The sequence below is a fragment of the Neovison vison genome, chromosome 14, assembly GCF_020171115.1.
Source record: "Neovison vison isolate M4711 chromosome 14, ASM_NN_V1, whole genome shotgun sequence".
Lineage (NCBI taxonomy): Eukaryota > Metazoa > Chordata > Mammalia > Carnivora > Mustelidae > Neogale > Neogale vison.
Genome location: NC_058104.1, coordinates 25,465,214 through 25,491,194, shown reverse-complemented (window position 1 = coordinate 25,491,194; position 25,981 = coordinate 25,465,214). Strand labels below are relative to the sequence as shown.

The following is a 25,981-nucleotide window of genomic DNA, read 5'->3' as shown; positions in this document are numbered from 1 at the left end:
TTGAAAATCAGATAAACCCTCAGATCTGTCCTGGGCAGCAGCCAAAGTATACTTAAGGGAAACAGTTACGTCTCAGTCAGCCAAATGCGCAGGGAGAGAGGGCATCAAAGCACGGTCATCTCCAAGCAGCCAATTCAAAGGCAAACGGCCGCGCAGGCTAGACAAGAGACAGAGGCCCCAGCACTGCTCATGAGCTGTCGGGTCCCTGAGCCACAGAGGAAACCATCAGGTCCACTCCTGACCATGGGGAGTAGGACCCCAATCTGGTAAAGAACCAGCTCCCCAGCGCATCTGTACAAGGCGGCCATCACTGTCACGCCCACCAAGTCCGTACCTTTGATTCCCAAGCTCCCATATCCACAAAAAGGGTATGGGGCAGGCAGGGGCAGGGGTGGTGGTGGGGGACACACAGTGCCCTTTTGACATGGATTTCACAGGGCAAAGGCCCACTGCTGCTGAGAGTCAGTCCCAGGACTGATGAGGATGGGAGAAGCAGAAGCAGGGCTGGGGACAGCCCACTCCAGAGGGGAAAGTCAGCGCAGTCCCTGCTCTTGGACGGTGGCAGTGGGGGAGGTTTGTCTTCAGTAAGTTTGCGGTAACTCTATGGCTTGCCTCGACATCCCAGGTGGGGAGACATTTGCTTTGGTCTGCAGAGAGAGCACGTGGCCATGTGTGGCCACTAAAGACGCCCAAGGCCAGAACCTGAAAGTATCTCACTTCACGTGCCCAAAGGACTCTGCGGATGTGTTAGGGATCCTGAGCTAGCAGGTTACTGGGGCTTATCTCGGTGGACCCCCCGTCATCACCAGGGTCCTTAGAAAAGGGAGAGTCACACGAGGAGAGGGGGCTCTGTGACAAAAGGCGAGGTCAGAGTCACGTGGTTGCTGGCTTGGAAGGCACAGGAGTCCACAGGCTAATGAATGAGGGCAGCCTCTAGAAGCTGGAAGAGGAAAGGATTCCCCTCTGAAGGCTCCAGAAAGAAGGAGGCCCTTCCCAACACCCTGCGAGTTTCAGCCCAGTGAGATGGATTCTCGACTTCCAACCTCCATGAATGGCAAGATAATAAAAGTTAAGTTTTAGGCCACTCGGTGGCTGCCACTGCCATACGGCAGCCACTAGAGGCAAAAACACAAGAGGTCTCATCACCAGAATATTCCCAGCTCAGCCCTGTACTATCTCCTTTAGTGAGATAGAGACAGGCCGTGTTCCCCAGAGAAGGTGTCACGGAAAGGCTGCTTCAGTATAATGCCTTCTGAAAATGAGAGCATCTTATAACGATAATAAGTTGCTTAGGCAGAGTTTTGTTTTATGACATTTTAAGACATTCTGGATGGGTCCCAAGATTTGTATGAGCTCGCAAGTCATTAGATTAAATCAGTATATAATTTTTCCCCTCTTTTCATAAGAATTATTGTCCTTCTTGCTACGAACAAGTGTAGAATTTCTTAGTCGTCTGTTTTTATGGGCTGAACTCTACTTATCTGCAGGAAACAAAATGGCATGACACATTTATCCTAGGCCTCAGACAAACCTGCTTTCTAACTGTTGAAATTAAGATCTAGCAGACCCTGACACGATCAGGTTTCTAATCTGGTTTGAGCCCAGAAATCCATGAACATGTAAACAGAACAGTCAGTGAGAGTTTTCCCTGGGGAACTGCCAAGTGTTGGGAGCGGTTATGGAAACTCTTGGTCTGGTTTTTGGCAATAAAGATCCAAGGAGACCGTAGCAAGGTGCCTCTTTTGAGAATCTAGGAAATGCATCACATGTGGAAGCTGCCACACAGCTCCGTCAACGTGGGAGCACCCTGACCCTCATGCTTGCTTGGGCACCAGCACCACACAGACCGAAACCCAGATTTCTGGGCCACTAGCCCCAGAGCTTGTATTTCAGTAGGTCTGGGGCAGGGCCTGGAAATCAGCCTTGCTAATGATGCTGCTACTGCTGGTCAGGGCCCACGCTCTGCGAAGCGCGGTAGTACAGAGATTCCCCTTACGACAAGGCCCAGCTTCTCACCGGTCCTCGGCAGCGTCAAGACCTTGCCTCCTCTGGCCAAACTGTCCCTGCTGAGCTCGTTAACATAGTGGATTGTGCACCTGTCACCGCCTGGTCCCGGGCTCAGAGCCAGGGGTTCTCCAGCTGGGGTGCATGCTGGAAACCCCGGAGATGTCTGCGACTCCTCAGGGCCCCTGCCTCACTGCAATGGGGGGGGGGTGGGGACTAGAGATCTCAGAAGCTTTTGAAGCTTTCATGAAGCGTCCCACATGATTCCTAGCGCGGCCAAGAGGGGTAACTGTGAGGGATGACAAAATGGTGCCCGCAGGCTTATGCACACAGTGAGTCTCCGCACCAGGCCCAGGCCTGTCCTCCAGGGCCCTGGGCTCCAGCCCTCAGTACCGTGATACAGAAAGCTGCCAAACACATTCTGGAGGAACGAGCACTCATCAACCACTGGTAGAGGGCTAGCACCTCCCTTCTCAGGTGCCTGCGGGACTCCCTGGGAACAAATTACACCACCAACAATTCTTCACCTTCCTAAGGGAAGTAACGGTGTATCAAAAATAAGGTCCTCTGAGAAAGCTTCATTGGGAAATAACCCCACATATTCGTGAGTCCAGATAAGCATCAGGACAATTTACAGACAAAAACCGGAAAATACCTCCTTGGTCCAGAACAGGGGTCAGCAAACCATGAAACATCAGCCCAATCGAGCCGCCGCCTATTCTTACGAATAAAGTTTTATTGGCACACAGCCACGCCCACCTGCGCCCACACCGTCTGTGGCTGCTTCCACACTCTAAGGGCACAGCCGGGTATTTTCAGCTAAGGAGGGAGGGTCCACAAAAGCCAAAAATAACTCCTCTCTGGCTCTATAACAGGACATGCTTGGCGACCCCCGCCCTAGAGAATTAAGAGGACACGCCCAAACAAAACACAGCGTGCTTGTCTTTGAGTGACGGAATTATGACTGCTTTCTTTGTCCCTAGTTCTTGTGTCAGCCAACTTCTGAGTCACAGGTCTACAGAAGCACACGTGTGTGTAAATCAGGCCCTGGCGCGTGAGCTGCCCCGTTCCCCGTGGTGACAGTACCTTGTTTCCAATGGCCTTTTTGGGTGGGAAGCTGTAGCCCCTCACTTGCGGGTACTTGTTCTGTAACTGGTGGTGCAAACTCCTGAACTCTGTGTACCGCCGGTAGACGTTCCACTCGTCGTCTTTTATCCGGATGTAGACCTGGCGAGAGAGGGAGAGAGAAAATGTAAACCTCCCTCAAAGCTCTCGTCGGAGGGGCGCCTGGGTGGCTCAGTCGGCTGGGCGTCCAACTCCCGATTTCGGCTCAGGTCCTGATCTCGGGGTGGTGGGATCAAGCCCCGCGCCGGGCTCTGCACTCAGCATGGAGTTTGCTCGGGATTCTCCTTCTCCCTCTGCCCCAACCTCTCTAAAATAAATCTTTTTTTTTTTTAAAAAAAGAAACTCTCATTACAAAGGCGTGGGATCTGGGTCAAGCTTCACCCACAGAAGAGGAAGGGGCCGCATCCATCTCCGAAGCCACCAGACGCCCAGCACCTAGCAAAGAAGGGCCTCAGCGGTACGGAGTCAACAAAGAGGTACATGAGAAAAAAAATCAGGCAGGTGACGGGAAGAGCACACCGTGCGCCACTTCCCAGTATCCGCAGACATCAACCGTCCAGCTGATCTCAGAGGCGGTCCTCACACTTCCGTCACGTGCCGACTGCAGCGGTGACAGACGGCTGGTAAGAGTCTGCCTCCTCTCAGGCTACGCATTTCCTCATCTGTAAGATGGAGCTGACTGACAGCATCTCCTTCCCAGGAATGTTCGGACACACAAGCAGTGTGGCTCTGCCTGGCACCACGCAGACCGTCACATAGAGGAGGAAGAAATCAATTTGGGGAGGGGGAGAGGGGCCAGGGTCGACATCAGCCCAACTGGATGGACGGTCACGGCACCGGGGGGCATAAAACTTCCCCAGCTTCAATCGAGATGGGACTCTTGAGAGACCATTCTTTGGGGGTACACAACTGTAAGGGCTGTTTCTTCAGCTTTCAACAGGCCCTAACACCCTCCAGGGACACACAGCAATTGTATCACAAGGGAAGAGGGAAGTGGGAGAGATCGATGCATTCTAGAAAATTACACCAGAATATCCCAGAGAGTGAGGGTCCCCGATAAATAGCTTTGCAATCTGCGATCGGTAAATGCCGACACCCATCTTAAAAGCCTCCAGTGTAATAAAAATAAACGTCTGTGATGTGAGTGGGAGTTCTGCCTCTACGAGAAGACCATCCAGTATTCCCAGATGCAGACGTCACGTATCTGAGCTTCGGCAAGATAACCATCACGGTCTCCTGTAATACTCCTGTCAACAAGAGGAAGGATGAAGAGCTCCAGTGAATGGATGGGAAGTTTCCAGGGGAATGAGATAGAGAAACAGAGGCCTGTCAAGTCAGTCGGAAGCCTCCAAGCTGAGAGAGACAATACATATGCTGGGTGACAGATACCAAGCGATCCCACTTGTCTTGAGGGATGAATCTAATCCATCGTGTTGACATTCAAAAAGAGGAGTGTTAGGTTTACAAGAGAATCTGAAAAACCAACACCGTAAGTAAAAGCCGGGGAAGTATGGCACAGGGGAGGTGGGGGACAAAGACTTACAGACTTTAGTAAATCCGAGCTAAGGAAATAACGTGGGAAAGCACCAACAAGGCCTAGTAATCGTTAGACCTCGTTGAAAGGTACAGGATAACTGCTGGGATAAATGGGCTGAAAATCTTGCTCTATTCTACATCGACCATACCAACTTGCTTAAGTTTCAGTTGCCACCTACTAAAACATGAATGGAAATACATTCAGAAAGACCTAGATCACGCGATACTCCAAGGGCTGTCCACGGGCCGGTGGCATCGGCATCCCAGGAAGGCAGCCTCTCAGGCTTATCCAGACGCACAGCTCAGAGACAGAACCAAGTGGTTCACACACTGTAAGTCCGAGCAGATCTGCAGCCAAATCATAACTCAGGCAGTGAAGGGTAACCCCTAGGGTTCAGGGGGCAGAGATCTCAGAGGTTAGACCACAGTGATGCGTTCTGAATGACCCGAGGAGGCAGACTCCTGGCAGATACAAAGGAGAAGACAGATTTCAAAGGGGAAAAGCTGTCAAGAAGAAAAGGTTTAGCTCAAAAGGCTACTTGGCACGGGGTATCGAAGCCATGGTATGACAGATGGGACTGTTATCCGGATTATGTAAGTGTATGATCTGTAAGACCCCAGAAGCATCTGGAAAGGCCTAGCTAGTTGTGGGGAAAAGGGACTTCAGGCATTCACAATCTCTGTAAACAGAGACACAGCAGATCAGTTGGCAAATAAACCCAGTGGGGCTTAGGGGACTTTCCTGCACACACCTCTGGGCATTCTTTGGGTTCCCTCACCCCTTCCACCATGTGAAGACACAGTGAGAAGACGCTGTGTTTGAACAGAGAGAAGGTTCTCACCAGAAGCCAAACCTGCTGCTGATGCCATGATCTTGGCCTCCCCAGCCTCCAGACCGGGAGCAATAAAACACTGTTTAAACCCTTCAGGCTACAGGGTTGGCAAGAGCAGACTGAATGGATGGAGACAGCGGGCCCCTGGGGGAACCCTGAGGTAAAGCACAGACTTAGGGTCAGACAAGCCACGCCTCCACTCAGACTGTGGGTTTCCTCACCTTTACCATGGAACCGACCGACTGTGCCTCTTCCCAGGTGTGCCGGGCACACTTGGACACACAGGCAGTGGAGCTCTACCTGGCATCACACAGACCACACCACATGGAGGAGGAAGAAGAAATCCATCTGGGGAGGGTGCGAGGGGCCAGGGTTGACATCAACCCAACTGGATGGAAGGTCATGTCCAGATGGGACGGGCGCAAGGGGAGCATAAAGCTTCCTTAGTTTCACCAAGACGGGGCTGTCGGGAGAACATTCTTGGGGCACACATTGTTAAGGGCCCTTCCTTCCGCTTTTCTCAGGCCCTAATGCCTTCCAGAAACACCGAGCAACTACACTGGAAGGGAAAACAAGTGGATGCATGCGTTTTTAAGAACTGTATGAGTTAAGAAGGGCCTGGAGGGTAGAATCTCCAATGACAGAGAGCTAGTACCATCTGCAAGGAGTGAGTATCAATGCACATGATAAAGGCCTGTATCATAATGGGGAAAAACGTGCATCTCTAACGTGAGGAATAAATTGTGCTCTATGTTCTTCCCAATACATTAAAGAGCCAATGGCTTCCTCCCATCAAAGTGGGGAGCCCCTGTTTCTCCAATGGCTCCTTCTTGTTCCTCCGTGTGGGCACGCCCTCTCTTCTGCCCAGGCCAGAGACAGGGGTTCTCACCCACTGCCCACTCTGCCCATATGAACATCCAACTCTGGTTTGTACACGTCATTCTTAGGTCCAATCTGTCTCTCCAGTTTGGGCCTCTGATATGAACCCCAGATCCAGTCTCAACAAAACTCATCATGTCTCCATCTGAACCCACGACCTGCATTGCAAACCTGCTCCTCCCTCTTCCTGGGACCTCACTCTGTCGGTGAATGGACCCGCGTTGTCTGAGCCGGAAACCTGGGCATCACCTTTGACCGGTCGTGTTTTCACCCACACGTGCACGTACTGAACAACAGGGCCTGCCAGCCGACTCTTCTGCCTGGGCCACTGCGCTGGGTCTCTAGGTGCTCTTCTGGAAGCACCCTTCTCCGTTTCTACTGCTATCTGGACGTTGGTCAAATCCCAACCTCCCTGGCTGGCAGTCAGAGTGATGGAGCTCTATGAGAAATTCAGCAAGACTGGGGTAGCCCACTGCCAAACCCAAGGAAGTTTTGTTCCCCACCCCTGAACTCCAATAAAATATAATTATCTCTAGCACTACCGCTTGCCATTTATGAAGAACCTACTGTGAGCCGGGTCCTGTGCCGGACACTGTGGAGGCCTCACCCTCCATCCTCATCTCAATCTGCAAGGCAGATGGGGAATGTGCTCCTTGTACAGATGTGGACATGGGCTCAAAGAGGGTACGTCGCTCGCCCAGAAGAACGGGGGTCTGCCTGACACTGAGGCCTGGCACTTCTCTGCTGCAGCACGTTCTGTAGTCCTCGAGGCTCCCCAGGATCCCAGGAAGCCCAAGGCAGTCACGCAGGCAGCTGGGAACAGCAGCTGGCAAGGAAGGTCCCTACTCCATCGCTCTGTGGCCCAAATGCCCTTTCTTAGGCAGACCAGATGTCCTTGGAACAGGCCCTTTGGTACCAGACGCTCCCATTGTGCCTTCCTATATTGCCTCCTTCAGAAATCGAATGCCATCGAAACTACCCACCTACCTCACTGGTCCATCCTCAACAGCAATGCTTTTAGCATCCACAACTGGAAAACTTTCTCCGAAAACTAACTCGTCCCTGAATTACACTGAACCCAACTGTTCATTTATTTCACTCAAGAATGTAAATTGCTTATGTCCCAAACTGCTCGGATTTTAATTTTTATTTTAAGGGCTCCCCCCTCCAAATTAAGCTTGAAAGGTCTCAATTTCTTCTGCTTGAGCTGCAAAGATAATAACTCCTTGGAGGAATAACAAGAACTGACCTCTTCCAGCAAAAGCGAGTTCCCTTTTAAAATAAGCATTAAAAAGCCACAAAACGTGTAATCTTGACTCAGCAAAAGAAAAATAGGGTAACATTTCCCATCGGGGGAATCAGGGCCAACCCTGTCTTCTCTGTTTTAAGAGGAAGTTTGATTCTGGAGGTTTCTTTTCTATGGGGAGGAATTACCCTAGCAATGCCTGTAACCACATGGGGCAAGGAGGGGGTGGGGACCTCAGGCCCTCGGGGAACTGAACCCACAACTAATTCTTGCATCGACGGGGCCTCCAGAAACTCTTCCACTGAGACGACTAGCAACATCTGCTGGAGCCCCCGCAGGCACACGCCGCCCCCCCCACCCCCGCCAATGCCACTCGCCTCCTCTGCGGAGCACACTCTGCACACGGCAACCCCCCTCGGTTTTCGCCTGTTTTTGAACTTCATCTAATACATAGCTTGCTCCTTTGTCTGGTCTCTTCGCTGCACATGGTGTTTGTGTGGTATCCGTGCTACAGGGCACAACCCCTGCGTGTCGTTCCCCATTGTACAGTACCGCTGTAGGAACACGCGGTGCCGTCTGCGTACCCGCCGTGCTGGGGCTGGCGCTCGGGGTGTTCCCCGCTGGGGATGTCATGGGTAAGGCGGCACGGGCGCGCGCACACTTGGCTTCGGTGCTCCTGCCCTTTGGGATCACGAATCTCGATGGGAAAGGTGAAACGATAAAGATACGAGGAGAGAACCACGAGGGTGTCCTCAAGACCTTACAGGTCGGCAAGGATTCTATGCGAGACCCAAAAAAGGCACAAAGCACCTTCTGGGCGCTGGAAATGCCTGTATCTCTGGGCAGTAGTTACACAGGTTTATACAGAAGTCTCGATTCATGGAACTGTCAACTTAGGAGTTATGCCCCTGATATTTATATTAAGCCTAGAATTCAAAGCGAAAGCTCTCCCCACCCAAAGCCACGCCTCCACTATTCTCAGGAGATCAAGCTTTTACCCAAATTCACATTCCCAGGATGTCTTAGTGAGACTGTGGTGGGGGAGCATCCACAAGGACCTGACAGGTAATCAGAGGTCCGTGTCGGGGGGAGGGGTCCGGAGAGCAGACTCCGGCCTTGGGCAGATCCCAGCTTCACCTCTTGCTAGCCCAGTGATCCTGGGTGGGTTCATTCACATCGCCAAGCCTCGATTATATGTGGAGAACGGTCTACACACACATATACACGTATGGACGTATATACAGATACATGGGCACACACACAGAGAGGAGGACGAGGGCACAGGGAGAATGAAGATTTAAAAGCTGCTTTTCAGCAGCTTGAGGTTCCAGATCTACTTCGAGACTCTGCCGAGCATCGGTACATGCAGACGTCGGGGACGCACGGGGCCTCCCCTGCAGAGGCAGGATGGCACAGAAGGGCCCGGGCTGTGCAGGGAGGCTGCCTGCGTTCAAATTCCGGCTCGTCTCCCTGGCCAGCGGTGCCCCTGGGGGTGGCACTCCATCTCAGGACTCAGCTTCTCCATCTGTATAATGGGGACAAGAGCAATTCTGCTGGGTGGCGTGCGACGCTGGGCCCAGCCTGGGCCCGGCAGGCAGGGAGCAGTGGCAGCTGTTCGTACGGTGACACCATCACCTTCGTCGCTGTCTGCCTTTGTGTACATGAACTTCCCTATTACAGAATTAGGGGTAATTATAGGATGTGCAATCACAAAATTACAGCAGGTAATTACCATGCCTAATTAATTGTCAAATGCTAGGCAGGCGAGGAAATGCAAACATAATGCAGAGCCTGTGGGCTGGGCAGTCAAGCCTCTCCTTTGCTTCCAGAACACGGCCGACAGGAACAGCAGATTCAGTGCCCGACCCTCTCGGGTGGGTGCTCAAGTCCTCCAGCACAGCCGGGGATGCGATCTCGGGGCTGCCACAGGACGCCCACAGGCGGAGCTCAGGACGTCGCCCTGCTGCGGGCTGGCCTGGCATCTCCACGGGCCCTTTCACGGCAGCACCAGGGGTTGCGCACAAGTGTCCTATTTTAGGAGCAGGACCTCACAGGAGCTACTTGATGGTTACCGAGAGCCCCAGGCCCTGCAGAGGAACCGCAGATTGGGGGGGCAGGCAGAGCTCGGGGATGAAGGCGCATTTATTTACACGCAGCTGGTTTGGGAAACAGAATGCCAGGTGGCCCAGCCTTCCTCAGCATCAGCCCAAGGCAGGCCTCTCCATTTCCAACTTCAGGCCACATTTTAATGTGCCCAGCTCCCATGCCAAGCCACCAAACTACTTCTTTTTGGGTGCTAGTCAAGACTGAAAGTTGGCGTTCGTGGGGAGAACTTCCTTGGACTTACAGGAAATGATGCGACATTTAGTGACACCTGTCACATGCCATGGATTTCACCTAATGCCTAATGTGACCAAAGGATGGGACAGTGTTGAACAGATTCCTTTTTGTTTTCTTTTAAGATCATTTATTTATTTATTTGAGAGTGGCTGAGAGAGAGACAGCGCATTTGCCAAAGCATGAGTGTAGGGAAGAGCAGAGGGAGAGGGAGAAGCAGGCTCCCCACTGAGCAGGGACCCCCCCCCCATGTGGGGCTCAATCCAGACTCTGGGATCATGACCTGAGCTGAAGGCAGATGCTTAGCTGACTGAGCCACCCAGGTGAACCCTCCATTCTGAATTTCAACGCCCCTTCGGCACATGGTTAAATGCAAAGACAGTCAGAGGACACTCAGATAACAAAGCTTCTTTTAAAATCGGCTCTAGGGGGGTGCCTGTGTGGCTCAGTGGGTTAAGCCTCTGCTTTGGGCTCAGGTCGTTATCTCAGGGTCCTGGGATTGAGCCCCGCATCGGGCTCTCTGCTCAGCGGGGAGCCTGCTTTCCCCCTCTCTCTCTGCCTCTCTGCCTATTTGTGATCTCTGTCAAATAAATAAATAAAATCTTTTTTTAAAATGGCTTTAGGTTTGTAGTTCATTTTGCTTCCTTAATATCCAAGGAATGAAATGATTTGTGTTTTGGTTGGTGGCCTGTGTTAATGTGTCCTAACAAAACTTCCGTTTTAATGAAATGGCTTCATGTGTTATTAACTCTAAGTGTCCTCATTGCTGGAACCAAATGCCTGAATTACCATATGACCACACTGATGGAGTGATATCACGGCACCCCGATGCCAAGAAAAAGATTAATAACTTAGCAGGAGAAAAACGACTTTTTAGTTCAGGAGGTTATGCAAAGGCGGCAGGCCGGTCAAGCGGGAAGCAGTATTTACTGAGAGTGGCCGGCACAAGCCCCCCACATGCCTTTCAAAGAAGGAAAGTGAACGGGCACCTTCCCAGTGGACCGGACCCAGCCCAGTCTCTGCGCTATGGGGAACATGATGACCCCACGAGCACAGACCCCGGCTGGACAGCAGACGGCTTGCTTCAGGTAGAGTCATGGAGCACAGACCCTGCTCACTACGCTCCAGCCCAGGCTCTGCTGACAGAGGACAGCAGTCTGGACAGATCCACAGGCAGAAGGGCTGGCAGTGCCCAAAGGTCAGCCTTCCCACCGGACTGCCTCTGAGTTCTTTCTGTGCCGATGGGAACTGGACCCAGGGTTCAGGGCACTCACTCTCCCTTCAAGGCCCTGCCCTCCCCTGCCAAGACCAAGGGATGCTGGTGAAAAAGGCAGCGACTCTGGTTCCCATGACCGAGTTCCTGACCCCGTCAACTCACAACTTCATCTCAAAAATAAAGCCTGGCTCGAGAGAGAATTGTGGGCGGTACCACTTCCGATGAGGGCCAGACGGAGGACTCAGGGGTCCGGTCTCCATGTCCAGCCACCGCTGCTAAGTAAATGGACCTTCCAGTTCCCTCGGAGCCCACCAAGGACCCTCCGCTTGGCAAGATGGCCCCCGCAGCTCCCTGCAGTTCCAACCACTGTGAAACCCAGCCTCGGCCAGAGACTTAAGGACATAAAGCTGCCCATGATCTGGGATTCCTGGTGGTGGGCCTTGGGCGCCACGTGGAACCCTGCCTCGGTGGGGCGGTAAGCCAGCCCTCTCGAGGAAGTTGGGCACTGGAAGCAAAGCAGGAAGATGGGCTTCGGGAACCCCTGAAGACGGGCCTGGACTTGAGGAGAGCTACGTCTAGGAGCTGGAACTGACAGTCCCGCTTCATGCTGTATTTCTCGGCCCCGATCCCTCCAGTGTTGGCAGGGTCTTACTGAAAGTTCTAGCCTGGTCTTGCATGTGCCGAAGGAACGTAAGGAGCAGCCCCAGCTGCCATGCTTGGGTTTGGAGAGCAGGGAAGGGAAAGCCCTGCAAGCCCCTTCCCCACCCCAAGCCAGAGGGGCTGTGACCCTGGGTGGGCAGCTGGGTGCGGAGCCTGGCTGCCTAAGGAAGGTCATCTTTAGCACGGGCAGCGACAACAGGGACCATGGAGAATATCACAAGGGGCGAGTCCCCGAATGCACATGAGCCAGTCCCTGGAGAAGTCAGAAACAGCTGGAGCCATCCGGATGGGAGCTAATTTCCGGCAATCAAGCCATGGGGGGCTCCAGTGATCATATTCCGGGAATTTTAAAAGGAAGCATGACTTCATCCGCTGGTCACATGTTGTAGCCTAGATGTTTGAGTCATGCACAGTGTACCCCCCTAAGCCGTGTGCTCTGCCAGACACAGTCTCTTGCTGAAAGCTGGTTACTCGGTAGCACCAAAACGACTGGGTAACATTTTAGACACACTCAGAAAGTAGCGAAGTCTTCTGCTTCTTTCTTCCCAGATACTAATAGCAGCCAAGAGGCGGAAGCAGAAGCTGGGTATCTGTTTATTCTGAAATAAGTTCATTCAGGGCCTACTTATGATGCATTGAAAAGTAAGATTCCAATCACATGTATGAATGTGTGCAATTACATCCCCGAAAATAAGACCAGAAGGATTCAAATCCAAACATTTGCAGTGGTTTTTTCTTCACGGTGATGGATTTTTATTACCTTTATGGTTTCTTTACTGTTTTCGGAGTTTTCCAGATTTCTTGCCTCTACTGAAATACTGACTTTGGTAATAGGAAAATTCAGTGACTTTTTCAAGCGGGCCTTCTGGTGGACACCGAGACAGTGCAGAGCTGGCCCGCCTCTTCTCCAAACACAACTGGACAGGGTTTTAAGTACAGACACATTCTGCTGTGTACGGCCCCCTCCAGAAACCAAAGGACGATCTCACTGAAGAAGAAAGAGGAAACCTCCCCGAGCAAACAGGGGAAGGGGGGCTGGGAGCTGGGCTACAGAGCCAGGCAGGGACGGCTCACTGAAGACTGGGGATTGGGCAGCTGTTTCAGGGGCAGGAGACCCAGCAGAGTGGCCCATTCCTGTGGGAAGCCAGAGCTGGGTCTGGGGACTTACCTACTGATCACCATACATGCCTGAATTCAATACAGGCTAATTTAAAGTAAAAGCCTTTTTGTAAGATCTGAGGCTCCAAACTTGTTTTTGGTCCCCAACAGCTGGGATATTGCTATGATAGATTGGAAGGTTCCCCCCACCCCACTCTATGCTCAGAACTAAAGCCTTGGGGGAAATCAGTTTTAAAGCCAGATGCCCTGATGAGGGGAAGGGCCATAGCGAGAACAGGCTCTCTGACTGCATGCCTCTGCTTCAGTGGGCACCCGACCTGCCTCTCCCTCTTAGGGATAAAAGCAGCAAACCGCGGGCGTGTGCGCGCGCGCGCGCGCACACACACACACACACACACACACACCCCCGTGGCCACAGACACTGTCCTCCCGCGGAGCAGTGCACTCACAAAACATCCAGCTCCAGGCCTTCTGAGCTCCTGCGGGTCACCCTGTGCTCACTGAGCACCTACTACCTCCAGGACCTGTGTTGGCTGCAAACACAGAGACAGATGTGGCCCGGCGGCTGGAGTGATGATCAAGAGCACAGTCTGGGGACAAGGAGGGCCTGGGTTCAATACTGACTTCACCTTCTCCATGGAGCCACGGGACCGTGAGGAAATTTCATAAGCCTCTTTGTGTGCCCTCATTTCTTAATGTAAAGTGAGGAAGAGTCTAGCACCCTCCTTCTAGGGTTGTGCCTAAAATCAACCACTCTGCTCGGTATGTGAATATTTAATAAAAGTTAGCTGTTCTTAGCGAAAGCTAGGTGCCTGCTCTCAAGGAGGTCACACGTTTGCAAGGCAGACGGAAAAACAAACCAAAACTGCAGTCCGGTGGAGGAAATTATGACAAAGGGAAGCACAGGAGGCCAGGGGACGAAAAGGGGCACATAAATCAGTGTGGAAGGCATCAAGGAAGGCTTCCTGGAGGGGGTGATAATGTCTAAGTAAAGCCTCGAAGGAAGAGGGCTAGCTGGCCCAGGGAGAGGGAGGTGGGAGCTGTCCAGGCCAAAGCCAGCGGATGAGTTTTCACCTTTGCTTGATTCCTACACCAAGACCTTTCCACATCAAATATTCTTGAGGAGATGGGTAAGACAGAAATGGTTTTAAGAAAACTGGGCACCTGAACAAGCAGCGCACTCCACTCTGAAGGCAGCAAAGAAACGGATGCCCCCCAGAGATGGTCTCAGGGCTTCTGACTCAAGAGCTTTAGCTACGCTGGAGCTAGTCCCTGCATCTGGCCTCTAGGATGTGGGCTGCGTGACCATGTGTCACACAGGCCAGCAGCTCTTGTAGAAACAAATGGGGCAGGGAGTCCATCAATTCAGCAAGGAAAACATGTCACTTTCTAACGTGATTAAGAGTGACCCTCCTTCTCCTACTGATGCTAACTGTCCATTAGCGAACTGACAGCTTCCTCCAGTATATACTCATACCACACTCAGTCTGTCTCATCATGCTTGTGCTCTGGGCACATCCGTCCCCACCGAGATCAGGAGCTGGGTGCCTGTCTCCCACACAGAAAGCCCGCACACTGGTCTATCGGTGTCCCTGGCCCTTGTCTTCCTAGTCATGGACTCTTTATGCCCAGGAAGAGAATCCGATTCATGATGCCTTCGAGGAAATGTGGACTTACTGGAAGGACACAAGGGCATCTCAGAGCGCCATGGGCTGGCAATGCTGCTGGGGCCCCTGGGGGGCTGGATCTGAAGCCGCAAAGCCCCGCAGAAGGGGGCAGGTGGCTGCTGTCTGTGTGCCCACTCCATTCTGCTCATTCTCTCCACAGCTTCTTTCTCGAATTCCAAGCTCATGGCCCAAATGGGACACCTCTCAAACCCAGCCCCACAGACATTCAGGCCAGACCTGTCAAGCCTGCTCAATCCCAAATGTTCCAGGAGAGAGCGCACATGAACATGGCTATTCCTCTGTGCCTGCATCAACAACTCATTCTCCTCCAGGGACCCACGCCCCAGCCAACCTCCGTCTCTAAGCTTCCTGTGAATCCCACGACAGCTCGGACCCTACAGGCAGGCGTGGCCAGTCAAAGCACCACCTGCACCACAGTACAGGTGTTTCAGCCAAGCCAAGTCAATCTGGAGTTTGTGTGACTAGGGAAGAACTGAGAGGTTTATTTCTAGTTATTCTTTCCCTGGAAGGATATAAGCTCAGAGCTGTTGCTGACCACAAGAAGGGGAACCTACCAGAGAATAAAGCCATCACAGAGGGAAGCAGAACAGGGTGGTGGTGGGGGGGGCATAGCCCCTAGATCAAGCCATACCTAAACTCCTCAGCTACAGAAGCCCATAAATCAACTGTGGTGTTTAGGTCATTTTAAGATGAAGTTTTTGCCACCCACATGCAAAAAATTCAGACCAAAAGAGAATATGATTAGGCCTCTATCCAGATAGTTTTCCCCTAGTTGGGTGTCGTCCACTGTGGACCAATGAGCTGGTGAGCGTCTGCCTCTGGTCATCTGTTCCCTGTATATGTAGGAGGAAGGGGCAATTCTCAGAGAAGGAGACTGATAAAGCACTCTAAAGGGCACTGCCTCCCCTTTCCCCCAAGTATTCCCCTTTCTGAGTTTAAGGGGCCCTTTAACTCATTTGCACAACAATACAAAGTTTCTCCAGTACCCTAGCCCCACCATCCGGGGACAATCTTGCAGCCAACCCCAGGAGTACAAACGGGTCTCTCCTCACTCAAGAAACAAGACTTTCCAACCACCACAAAAATATGCGGATAATGAGTACTAGATTCTCTAAGTAGAACCAATTCTTAGTCAGAGAGCTACAAATTCTCAGGCAGTTGCTGAAGCAAAAGTCTGGAGAGAGCCCCACGTCGGGCTCTCTGCTCAGCAGGGAGCCTGCTTCCTGCTCTCTCTCTCTCTGCCTGCCTCTCCACCTACTTGTGATTTCTGTCAAATAAATAAATAAAATATTAAAAAAAAAAGTCTGTCTCAGCACCCTTCTTACTGGCACCATGAGGATCCGTCCCCCACCGAAATGCATTTAGTTACATCATGCCAAAGGATGGCTGGGGAAGAAGCGCTCAACATGCCCCCTAAGCTCCATGCAGACCCAGGGGTTGTGGGGGGGCTTGGCAGACGCACCCCAAGCCCCTGCGGAGAACCCAAGGTGAAGCCGCCCGACTCCACCCAGAGCCTCCCTGAGCAACACAGATGCAGCCTCCTTTCCGCACAGCTGCAAGCCTGTGCTTATGGTCTTTAATCTTCTTCTTTGAAAAGCATCCAATTTAAGAATTTTTTTCAGTAATCACTTCAGAGTAATGAAAAACAAACAGAACAATAGAACGTCTCCGATGTGATGTGAGCTCTCTGTGCACCTCTCTCTCATGGACGCTTAAGCGGACACATGAGTCGTTAGGAGGAACCCTCTGTTAGCTCCCCACACAACCGAATGTTGCCTGCATGCCGGCCGCAAACACCGTAACACAGTTGATTTGCTCCACGTCATTTCTCCCTCAGAATGACACCCATAAGAAGGCATTAAAAAAAAAAAGTTCCTGATATCCGAGATGGGGCTGGGAGGAACATTTCTTCAACGTCTCCAGAGAGAGCGACACCGGGTCAACACCTCCTGGTCACCCAGCGTGGGGTGGGCCGTCTCCGGAGAACAGACGTGAAAGCCCCGTGGCTCTATCCAGCTCCCGCAGGGGGCCCTGGGCACCCTGAGCCTCGGTTTCAGCATCTGTACCATGGGGATACGCTCGCTTCTCCCTGGTGGTTGTCACCTCCCAGTGACACAGTGCGTGACCCATCTATCATAGCCCCAGCAATCCGATGAGGGGCTGAATTCTTGTTGATTGTGAGAGGGACCCAGGCAGGACCGGACTCTGCAGGGCTGCACTGCAAACTGGGGAGGAAGAAGAGGGAGAGCGGGTCTCGGTGCCCTGCCCCAAGAAGGCGGCACGAAGGCAAAGGACTTGTCACAATCAGCTCCAGCAACTCGAGTCCAACACTCCTTCGGCCTGGAGACACACAGCATTTTCTCCAAACCTTTGGCAGCAAGACGGTGGAGGCGCCCTGCCCTGCAGGACTTTGCATGCTGGGGCGCGGGGAGCTCCCGAGCAGCTCTCCTATCCGGACTTGTGTCCCAGCAGGCCAGCATTCAGAGTCTCTCCACATTTCCTGGGGACAGACCCTCCCGAAAACACTCATGAAGGCCTATGGATTCTCTTCTGAGAAAAGACAATCACACGTATCCCCGCGAGGTGCAGACGCACTTTGCCCAAGTCATCTTGGGGCATTCCACGGAGTCCAGGAGCCCCGCCGGCCCCCACAGCCAGGAAGTGGCGGCTGGCCGGCTCTGAGAATGAGCTCGTGCTCGAACCCACACAGCCAGAGAGCTGCAGAGCCGAGATGCTCCTTCCGGCTGTCCCAGCTTCAGAACCTGAGCTTCCAGCCACCGTGGAATACTGACTTCCCTTCGGCCTCCGTGACGGGGGCTGTGCACGAGGAGCAGAGAGATGATCTCCGTTGTCACCGCAGGACTGTGGGCGGAAGGATGAGAGGAGGCAACCGACACTAACGTTGTGAGTGGCAGCTGTGTCACCCGAACTCTGAGCGCTGTTGGAGAAATAATGCTCCAGCTCCGCCAACACCAGCCAGCACGTCCCGAGCACTGGCCCCGCACCCGCCTCCGGGCTGACTGTGGACCATATTTAAGCCTCGTAGCAACTCCAAGAGGAAGTTCTACTGTTATCCCTCTTTGACGGACAAACAGAGCTACAGCAAGCCAGACCTGAGCGCGAAAGCCTGGACGGCTAAGATCTACACTCAACTCAGAGACCTTCCAGTATGTTAGTCTGCGAGCATCCTGAAATTCTGAAAAAGGCATCTGGTGGCTGGGCCACCACCATGCTCAGCTGTCCCCAGAGACACCCCCCTTCTCCCTCCCCCACACAGGTGCTCCTCTCCATGGGGTCTCTTCTACGGCAGGCCCTCTGCCTGCAATGCCTTTCCCTCGTCAGTCTGCCTGGCGAACCCTACACACCTCCCAAGACTCAGGTTCACCCAACTCTCTACCTTCCCCAATGGGTCCCCCAGCTGGACTCTAGAGGTTTTATCAATGCCACGCCCGAAATTCATCCTCTACCCTTATTATTCGGTTTCTTTCTAGCATGCGGCCTAACTAGCAATCCTTCTGCATACTTCCTGATGCTGTCTGCCTCCTCTCAACGAGAAGGGAAGCTCCCACATCTTACTCACTGTGCCCCAGTACCCAGACCCATGCCTGGAACCCAGATGCCCAGGAAACTGTGCTCAGTGACTAAAGGAACAAATGAGCGTCACCTGAATGTTTCCCTCCATTTGGACCTTTACAAATCCTTCTACCTCTAGCAGGGGATACATTTTTTTTTTGAGGGCAACAACCCATGATTGAGATACTCCTGGGAATCCTCAGGGCTCAAAGGAGGTGCTCAAAGGACATAGGAGTGAATGGACAGAGGGCCGCATGTTTGGATGAGCAGAAGAAGGAGACTAGGGGAAAGCAGGCGGGGGGCCGGGCACATCATTCACCTACAGGTAAACATGCCCATCCTCGCTGGTGACTGTCTGACAGTGAGCAACGGATGGAGGTCTTCAACAGGCAGGACCAAAGTCTACATATGGCACCTTTGTTTAATGCCTGTGATGCCCCGTCCAGCCCTCCTGACAAATAGAGACTTTGTAAAGAAGATACACGATGTTAACAGCACTGGAAACTGTGACGTCAAAGGACAGCATGTAAGACAGAGAGAAACAGGTGTCTGGATCCAAAACTCAGGGAGGACAGCGACAAGCAACACCGGCTCATGGGGAGGAAGGAGGACTTCTGGTGGCCATGGCCGGGGGAGCCGGAGCAGCAGCAGGCAGCCACCGCCACCTAGAGGTCAGTCACGGACAGAGCGGAGCCGGGGCAAACAGCCACTGCCAGTGGCTGACCAGGAAACCATGAGCTTCTCAATTAAAAAGCGTTTGACAGGGCCAGACCCAAGGTCTAGAAGGCCCAGCCCACCATGTCTAGAGCTGTGGGTGTGTTAGAAAATGCCAGAAATATACCAATACACCACGGTCTGACTGGTCACTAAAGTAAGACTAGGGACTCCAGTGTGGAAAGACTGGCAGTGGGGGAGGGGTCCTCACAGACCGCAGATGGGGCTCAGGTCTTCGAGGAGGGAGAAGCAACCCTTGTCAGCATGCATCAGGTCAGCTCTCCCCCTTCCCACCCCTACTCCATGCCACAGCCAGACTGGCAGTTCCAAAGCACATATAGAGGTCCTTTGGTGGCTCTCCATCATGCTCAAGAGTGAGTCTACATTCTTGCCCGTGCCTTCAGGGCACAGCATGGTCTTCCCTTGCCCACCTCTCCTTCCAGATTCTTCTGTCTCCACCTTAAACCCAGCAATGAGCCACACTGCCCTGCAGCGCCTGGGACATGTGGGAACTCATAAACTGCTGTCAAACTAATTAAACTTCAAGGTCCCTAAATATCATGTGCCTAGCACCTTTAGGGTTCTGGGCATGCAATCCTCTCAACCCCTTTTAAGAAATCTTTGTAGCTATTAGGAATTCCACTTGGCTCCCAAACAGCAGGGGAGTATCATCTTGGGTTTATTTTCTCATGTCCATCCAGGACTTGTTATGGCTAATCCACGAAGTCCCTAAGTGCCTTCCATCCTGCTGCTCTGCCACCTGCAAGATCATCTCCTGGGCCAAGATGGCTGCTGGAGCTCCGGCTATCATGTCTGAGTTCCAAGCAGCAGGAAGGAGGAAGAGGTGAAGGGCAAGGCATGAACCACCCAGATGAGGCCCCCCCCTTTGAGCAAGTCTCCCAGGAAGCCACACCGAACGTGTCTGCCTCTATCTGGCTGGACAGATTTCAGTCACATGGCCACCTGAAGCCACAAAGGAAGCAGAGAAATGTGGTCTTTCCCACTTGGGCACACTGTCCAGGGCTCTGTTACTAGGAGGGAAGTGAGAAAGGGCTATTGTGGACAAACAAAAAGCAGTCTCTACCATAGTCCTGTAATTTAACTACCACATCTTGATGGAAGGCCAGAAGACAAGACGAATCCTAAGACAGCTCCCCTGCTCTGTGAACGCCCACTCTGAGAACTAACAAAAATACAGCTGAAAAGAGAAAAAACAATTATCAGGTGGGGAAAAAAAATGGGCCACAAGTCCTACTGCAGTCTGTGAAGGGTAAGTTTGATGCAAACAGGAAAGCAGTTAATCATTACCGAGTACCTACTATATAGTAGGGGGCTATGCTAGGCACTTTAATCTAGCTTTACCTCTCTCTACTGTCCCTAACAACCATGCACATTAGGTAATATGATCCACATTTTGCAGAGGAGACAAACATGGAGTGGTCCTGTGATGTGCCCAGGGCCACTTGGCCAGGAAGGAGCTAGAACAGGGACGGCAGATCTGCCTCGTCTAGAGTTGCCTGCCTACTCTGATCCATTAGATCAGAGGGCTGCTGTGTGACGGATTCTAAGAATGGGACTGAGCTCGCTGAGCAAGGTGGTGATTGATTAGCTATGCCTGCCATGGACATGGTAACGGGGTGCCACGGGGCCTGCCTGAGCTCAAGGCTCCTGCTTGAGAGGCTACTGGTGCTGCAGAAACACGGCATTTGCACTCCGAGATCCCCATCTGTGGAGGATGAGAGGGGATGCACACGCGGCCACTAGGGGAGGTGGCCCTGGGTCTTGCTGCTAAGAATCCTCTGTGCATCTAGGGCCCCTGTGCCTTGAGAAAGTGAGTGCGCAGCAACTTGCCAAAATGAAGGCCGCCGCCAAGCCCTAAATTATGTCTCTTTCTAACAGTGTCAAAAGTAACAAAAGAAGTGACAGCTACAGTCGGAACAAGATGTTATTTTATTTTAAAACCCAACTTTAAAAGGACGGAGCCACGATCTTCAACTGGAACAGTTCCTATCCTGGCGACGCCCTCGCCGCCTGGGCCCTCCTCTCACTCCCACAGGCCCATGGGACAGACACTCAGGGGGCCAGGAGTCGCTCAAGCAGGCCACCTGCCCCCACACCCCAGGGCCCAGGGCTGGTGTCCCTCTTCTGACATGAGCCAGGCCAAATGGAGGAGAGAAGAGAAAAGGATTCATGCCAAGTTCAAGACTCAGCTCCTCCAAAAAGGGTCCCGGAGTCCTTCCACGGCCCCGGGTGGTTTGGGTGACTCTCCTCCGAGCTCTGGCACTGTCCTCACCACCATCCAGTAGCCGTCCATCTTCCGTTTCTGGCTGGCTAAATTTAGCACAGTCACTGGCCCTTGGCACCCATCACTGGATAGCTCCTCACTGCCGAAATGTTTGCAGCCAATAGTATACTAAGCATCTCGTTTATTACATCAGAGCTTTGCAACCCCAGCTCATTCTCTGCTGAGGGCATCACCCCGTGTGCCGCGGGACAGGCACCAGCTGCTGGAGGCCATTGACAGCCCCCGAGCTCTGACACCCAAAGGTGCTTCCAGGCATTGCCAAACGCTGCCTTAAGGGCAAGACCACTCCTGGTCGGTCATCTCTGAAGGCCATTATCCCAGAGGAATCCAGCAACTCGCCCAGAGACCTACAGCTGGTACTAAGCTGGGGCAAAGCTCCTCCCAGCTGTTCTAAAAGCTCATTCATACCTGCCAATAACTGGCCACGGTGGGTACGGCCACCTCCAACCTATAGATGGGAAAACTGAGGCTCAGAGGCGCTCAACAGCTGGCCCACACAGCTGAAAACTGCCCTCCCCCAGAACTGGATCCAAAAGACCTGGACGGCTAAAGCTGCTGGCCCGTGGTCAGATACATGAGCTCCTCATTTTAGGACAGGGAGAGCAGGGGATGCCCAACAAGGCCTTTTGGGTCGGAAACCATCTGTTCTTTGAAGCAAGACGATGGCTGCGTGACGGCCTCTGGTAAGTCTCCTAGCGCCAAAAGGTTGCTGCCTGGGAGAGCTTTTGTTGGTAAGTGAAACACGGAGGGTCACGGGTTGTCCCGCACACTGGGCCACCGTCGCACGGGTAAATGACAGGTTATAGGAGGCGGGCACCACTCGGTGAGTCGTCCCTGACACTTCTAACCCGAGGGCGCCTTCCTGCCCCCGCCCAACAATACTGCCGTCAAAGGAAATGGAATCTGAACCGCAGCAGAGCTGGCGGGGAGGCTAATTTTCCGTTACAGCGCATCTCCTCCTCCTCACGGAGCCCTGAAATCGTGTGTATGAACCTAGTATGTGCTTCAGACCAATGTGGTAAGGACTGATGAGGACATAAATCTCAAGAGTTGGTGGGCCGCTGGGTAGAGGATTGTTGGAGCAACAAAAATAGCACTGAGTCTCTCAGGAGACCTTCGACTCAAGGAGGAAGAGGCCACGGTGTTGACAGCACACAGACTCTCCCCCTTGCTTGCATGAGCTAAGCAATCAGCTTCAATTCCAAGACCAAAAGCCTTAATTCCCAGGGCTACATCCACCATGGGACTGCTCGGGACAGCTCCCCTCTGGGCTCTCCCTGGACAAAGGCGCACACTGAGTGTGGCCCGTTTTGCCTCCTCGTGTGTTTCAGGTTTACTCTCTCTTTTCCACTCCAGAGCTCAGTCCTTCATCAATTCCTGCCAGGACCCCCAAGTGGCATGCCGTCAACCCCCGTACTCCACTGCTACAAGGACTGGCTTCCGTCACCCATCAGGTGTGTCACTCCCTCTAAGACACTTCCCAGGACCCTCCTGACATGCTGGCTAATGTCCGAGCTGTCCAGCATGGCAGATAAAGTGCCCTCGCCAGCCCGTGCTGGTGGCTTGCCTCAGGCCACCTGGTTCACACAGGTCCCTCTGGTTATCGTGGCCCATCTGTGGTTTCACAAGCTGCAACCTGCCTTCTCAAGCCACATGCTCTGGACGGTACCTGTGACCCAAGTGTAAGCCCATCAGCTCACGCTTCAGTCCCCTGGCCACAGCAAGTGGTTCGAGAATGGGCACATGACTGCCTATGATTTCCTGAAGCTTTGGCTGGGAACAATGGGAAAGGGATTCTTTCTCTTTTATCACTGACCCAAAGTAGAATAAATTTGGAGCTGCCAGTCGACTTTTGCCGGTGAGAGGAAAGCCTGCCTGAGAAGGTGCCCAGAGAGAACACAAGAGATGCTGAGAGCAGGCAGACCTTGCCTGAGCCGCTGATCAACCTGTGCCTGAAGCCAGCCCTACACTAAGGCTAGTCACCTACAGGGATTAATAAATTCCCCTTCTGCTGAAGCCAATTTGGGTTGAGCTTTCTGTCATTTCTAAGGGGAAGTGCCAGATATAAACCTCACCCACTCTGCACTGCATAATCTAGCTGAACCAGCTAATTTCAAGATCCCCATGTGGGCCACATCCTCTCTACTCAGCCTATGCTCCACACGTCTCCCCACCCTGCCTTCTTTGCCTGGTGAGATCCTACTCCTCTTGCTAGCTTTGCCCACTAGCATCGTCTCCTTGGAATAACCTGCCCTCCTCTCCTCCTGCTCCCAGGAGTATCCCATTTCCATTTCCCATGATGCTCTAGGCTACCCTCTATCTGTGACCCTCCCCGCCCCCCACCTGCTGCTGGGCCTGTGTGCTGTCTACCTAGCTGGACTGAGCGCCACCCAGGGTAAGGATCTATGTTTCATCTCTCTACCCCTTGCTTTGAGCATCACTCTTAGCAGTAAGTAGGCCACTCGGACATTGTCTTTTGAATGTGAACAGCCTGGAAACCTCAAGGCAGCAAGGAAGCATTTCAATACCTTGGGTTACTAATCACAGGGGAGCAAACTCTGGGTACAGTCCAGTGACTGTGTAAGCCCAGCAAATCATTACTGTCTAAAAGAGAAAGGAAGATACTTAATTGGAAGTGAGATGATGGATAGGGTTGGTACAAGGGTCCAATATGCAAAGCACCTCATCGGAATGGCCTACTGTGTTGGAGAAAGACAGACAGACAGACACAACCCTAAACGAGACACTTAATGCTAAGTCTCAGCTCTGTCTCTGGGCGCTGGGTAGCCACTGCTGTAATTAGCACCATGTACCAAAGCCCAAATGAATGGCATGAGGTCCTTGGAGGGGTGAGGCTTTTGCTAGGTAGCATTGTGGCCAGAGCAGTATCTGGAAAAATGACCTCCTTTCTCCCCATCATGGGCTCAGAACCTTAAGTACGTCCCAGATATGGAGCTGCAACACAAACAGAACATGCCCCAGTAGAGGACACCCAGCAGTCAAGTAGGATCACTGGCTGGTGGTTTAAGAAAGGAGTGTCCAATGACCTTTAACAATTTTAATAACCTGCATTCTAAGAAAGCTGTTCTACAGCATTGAGGAATCATGGAAAAACATAGTCAAAGGCTTAGCTGGCATCTGCCACGGTCACTGTCACCTCGGACCAAGACGAGATTTCAGCAACAGGAACTGGGGTGGCTCGCTGAGGTTGGGGTTGGTTCACAGGAAATGCACAGGCTTTGAAGACAGACAGATGGGCTTCGAGACCTGGTTTGGTCATCTACAAGCTGTGCGGCTTTGCTCAGCTCACTTGACCTCTCTAGACCTCGGTGCTCTTCTCTGACATGTTCTCACTGTCGGTGCCCAGCAGAGCCATTGCAAGGCAAAGTGATCATATGCTCAGGATGACCAGCAGTAGGAACAACAGCTTTGCTGTCCTCGTGTCCCCCAGGCCCAGCTTCCGGGCTTCCCCGGGCTACGTGAGAGCAGCCTCAGCACTTGTACTGGAGCTGGAGGGGTTCTTCTTCTTAGGTAACCACATGAAGCACGCTCTCTGACAGCCCTCCGCAGTCTCGTCCGGACACCCCTGCCACCCATGGAGACTCTCTGCGTTCTGTCAAGTGGGGTGGGGAAGGCCCAGCTCTCTGAGTGGCAGCGCTGTTCTAGCTTTTGTGCAGTAAAAGCAAGCACTATTAATTAGTCACATCACAAAAACAATCTCTGGAGTGAGCTCTGAAAAACAACGCGGGAGCTGACAGCCTTGTCTGTTAACCTGCATTTCAACTCAGAATGGAGAATTTCCAGAACATACCCCATTAGGCCTCCTGACCAACTGGTTTCCATGAATTCACTACAACAATAAGAGGAAATTGATTTTGCTTTAAGAGGGAGGAGAGGGGGCTGCTGGTTTATACCGCCTCTTCCCCATTTACAAAATCTCTGCCTCGACCAAGTGGCTTCTCTAGACTTTCATTTTTGTCCCTTAAAAATGAAGTTTGACAGGAGGTAAAAACTGACCCATAAATTCTCGATTGAGAGTCTTCAGGGTGTCCAGGACCAGGCTGGGCACCAGGCTTTCGTTTTTGATTTTTAGAATTCGCTAGCAACAAACAGCCACGAATCTGTATTTCTGTGCGTTTCTAGAAAAAGGCCCAGTAGAAAGATACCCAAGGTTCACGCTGACGCCCGTGGGGGCCTTCTTCACCTACCTGAATACTTTGGGAATCACAGTCATTATCTGAAAGAAAGAGCCTAGTCTGTGGTACTTCGAGCGTTTATCTCCTGCCCTATTAAAATAAAGAATGTAGGCCAACTTGCAGTGACACATTTAATAAAGCAGGATATCATAAAGAGCCATTTCATACTGAAAGCTTAGTCCACATCAGTCCTGATTCAAAGGACTTGCCACAGCTTAATCCTCACAACCTGAGGCACAGACAGGTGAAGTCACTTGTCCAAGGTTACACAGCGAGAGAACCCTGGCAGTCAGGCCCCGAAGCCCGAGCGGCCTTGTCCTGGCATACATGCCCAAATCAGTGCCACTGAAGACGGACTGTGGGTCGTGCTGTGAGACAGGCCCCAACAGTCCCACGGGGATGGAGAGGAGAGCAAGCGACAACCTGCCAGGCAAGAGGCTGCCGGCGGAGTCTTAGAGGCCAGCTAGAGGACAGGGAGGGACGAGGGAGAAGAAAACGGGGGCAGCATAAATGTCTGAATTCTGAAGAGAGGTGAGAGGAACTGTTTGGA

The 25,981-nt window shown here is 52.5% G+C and overlaps 1 protein-coding gene across 3 annotated transcripts in view; it reads right to left on the bottom strand.

The window, feature by feature from the left end:
- The window catches only part of SNX29 (sorting nexin 29), a 480,282-nt gene that overhangs the window by 74,510 nt on the left and 379,791 nt on the right, over nucleotides 1-25,981 (bottom strand). For all 3 annotated transcript variants that reach the window (XM_044233549.1, XM_044233551.1, XM_044233552.1), the window contains one exon: nucleotides 3,091-3,231. In XM_044233549.1, the coding sequence (XP_044089484.1) occupies nucleotides 3,091-3,231 (141 nt within the window). The remainder of the gene's footprint in view (nucleotides 1-3,090; nucleotides 3,232-25,981) is intronic.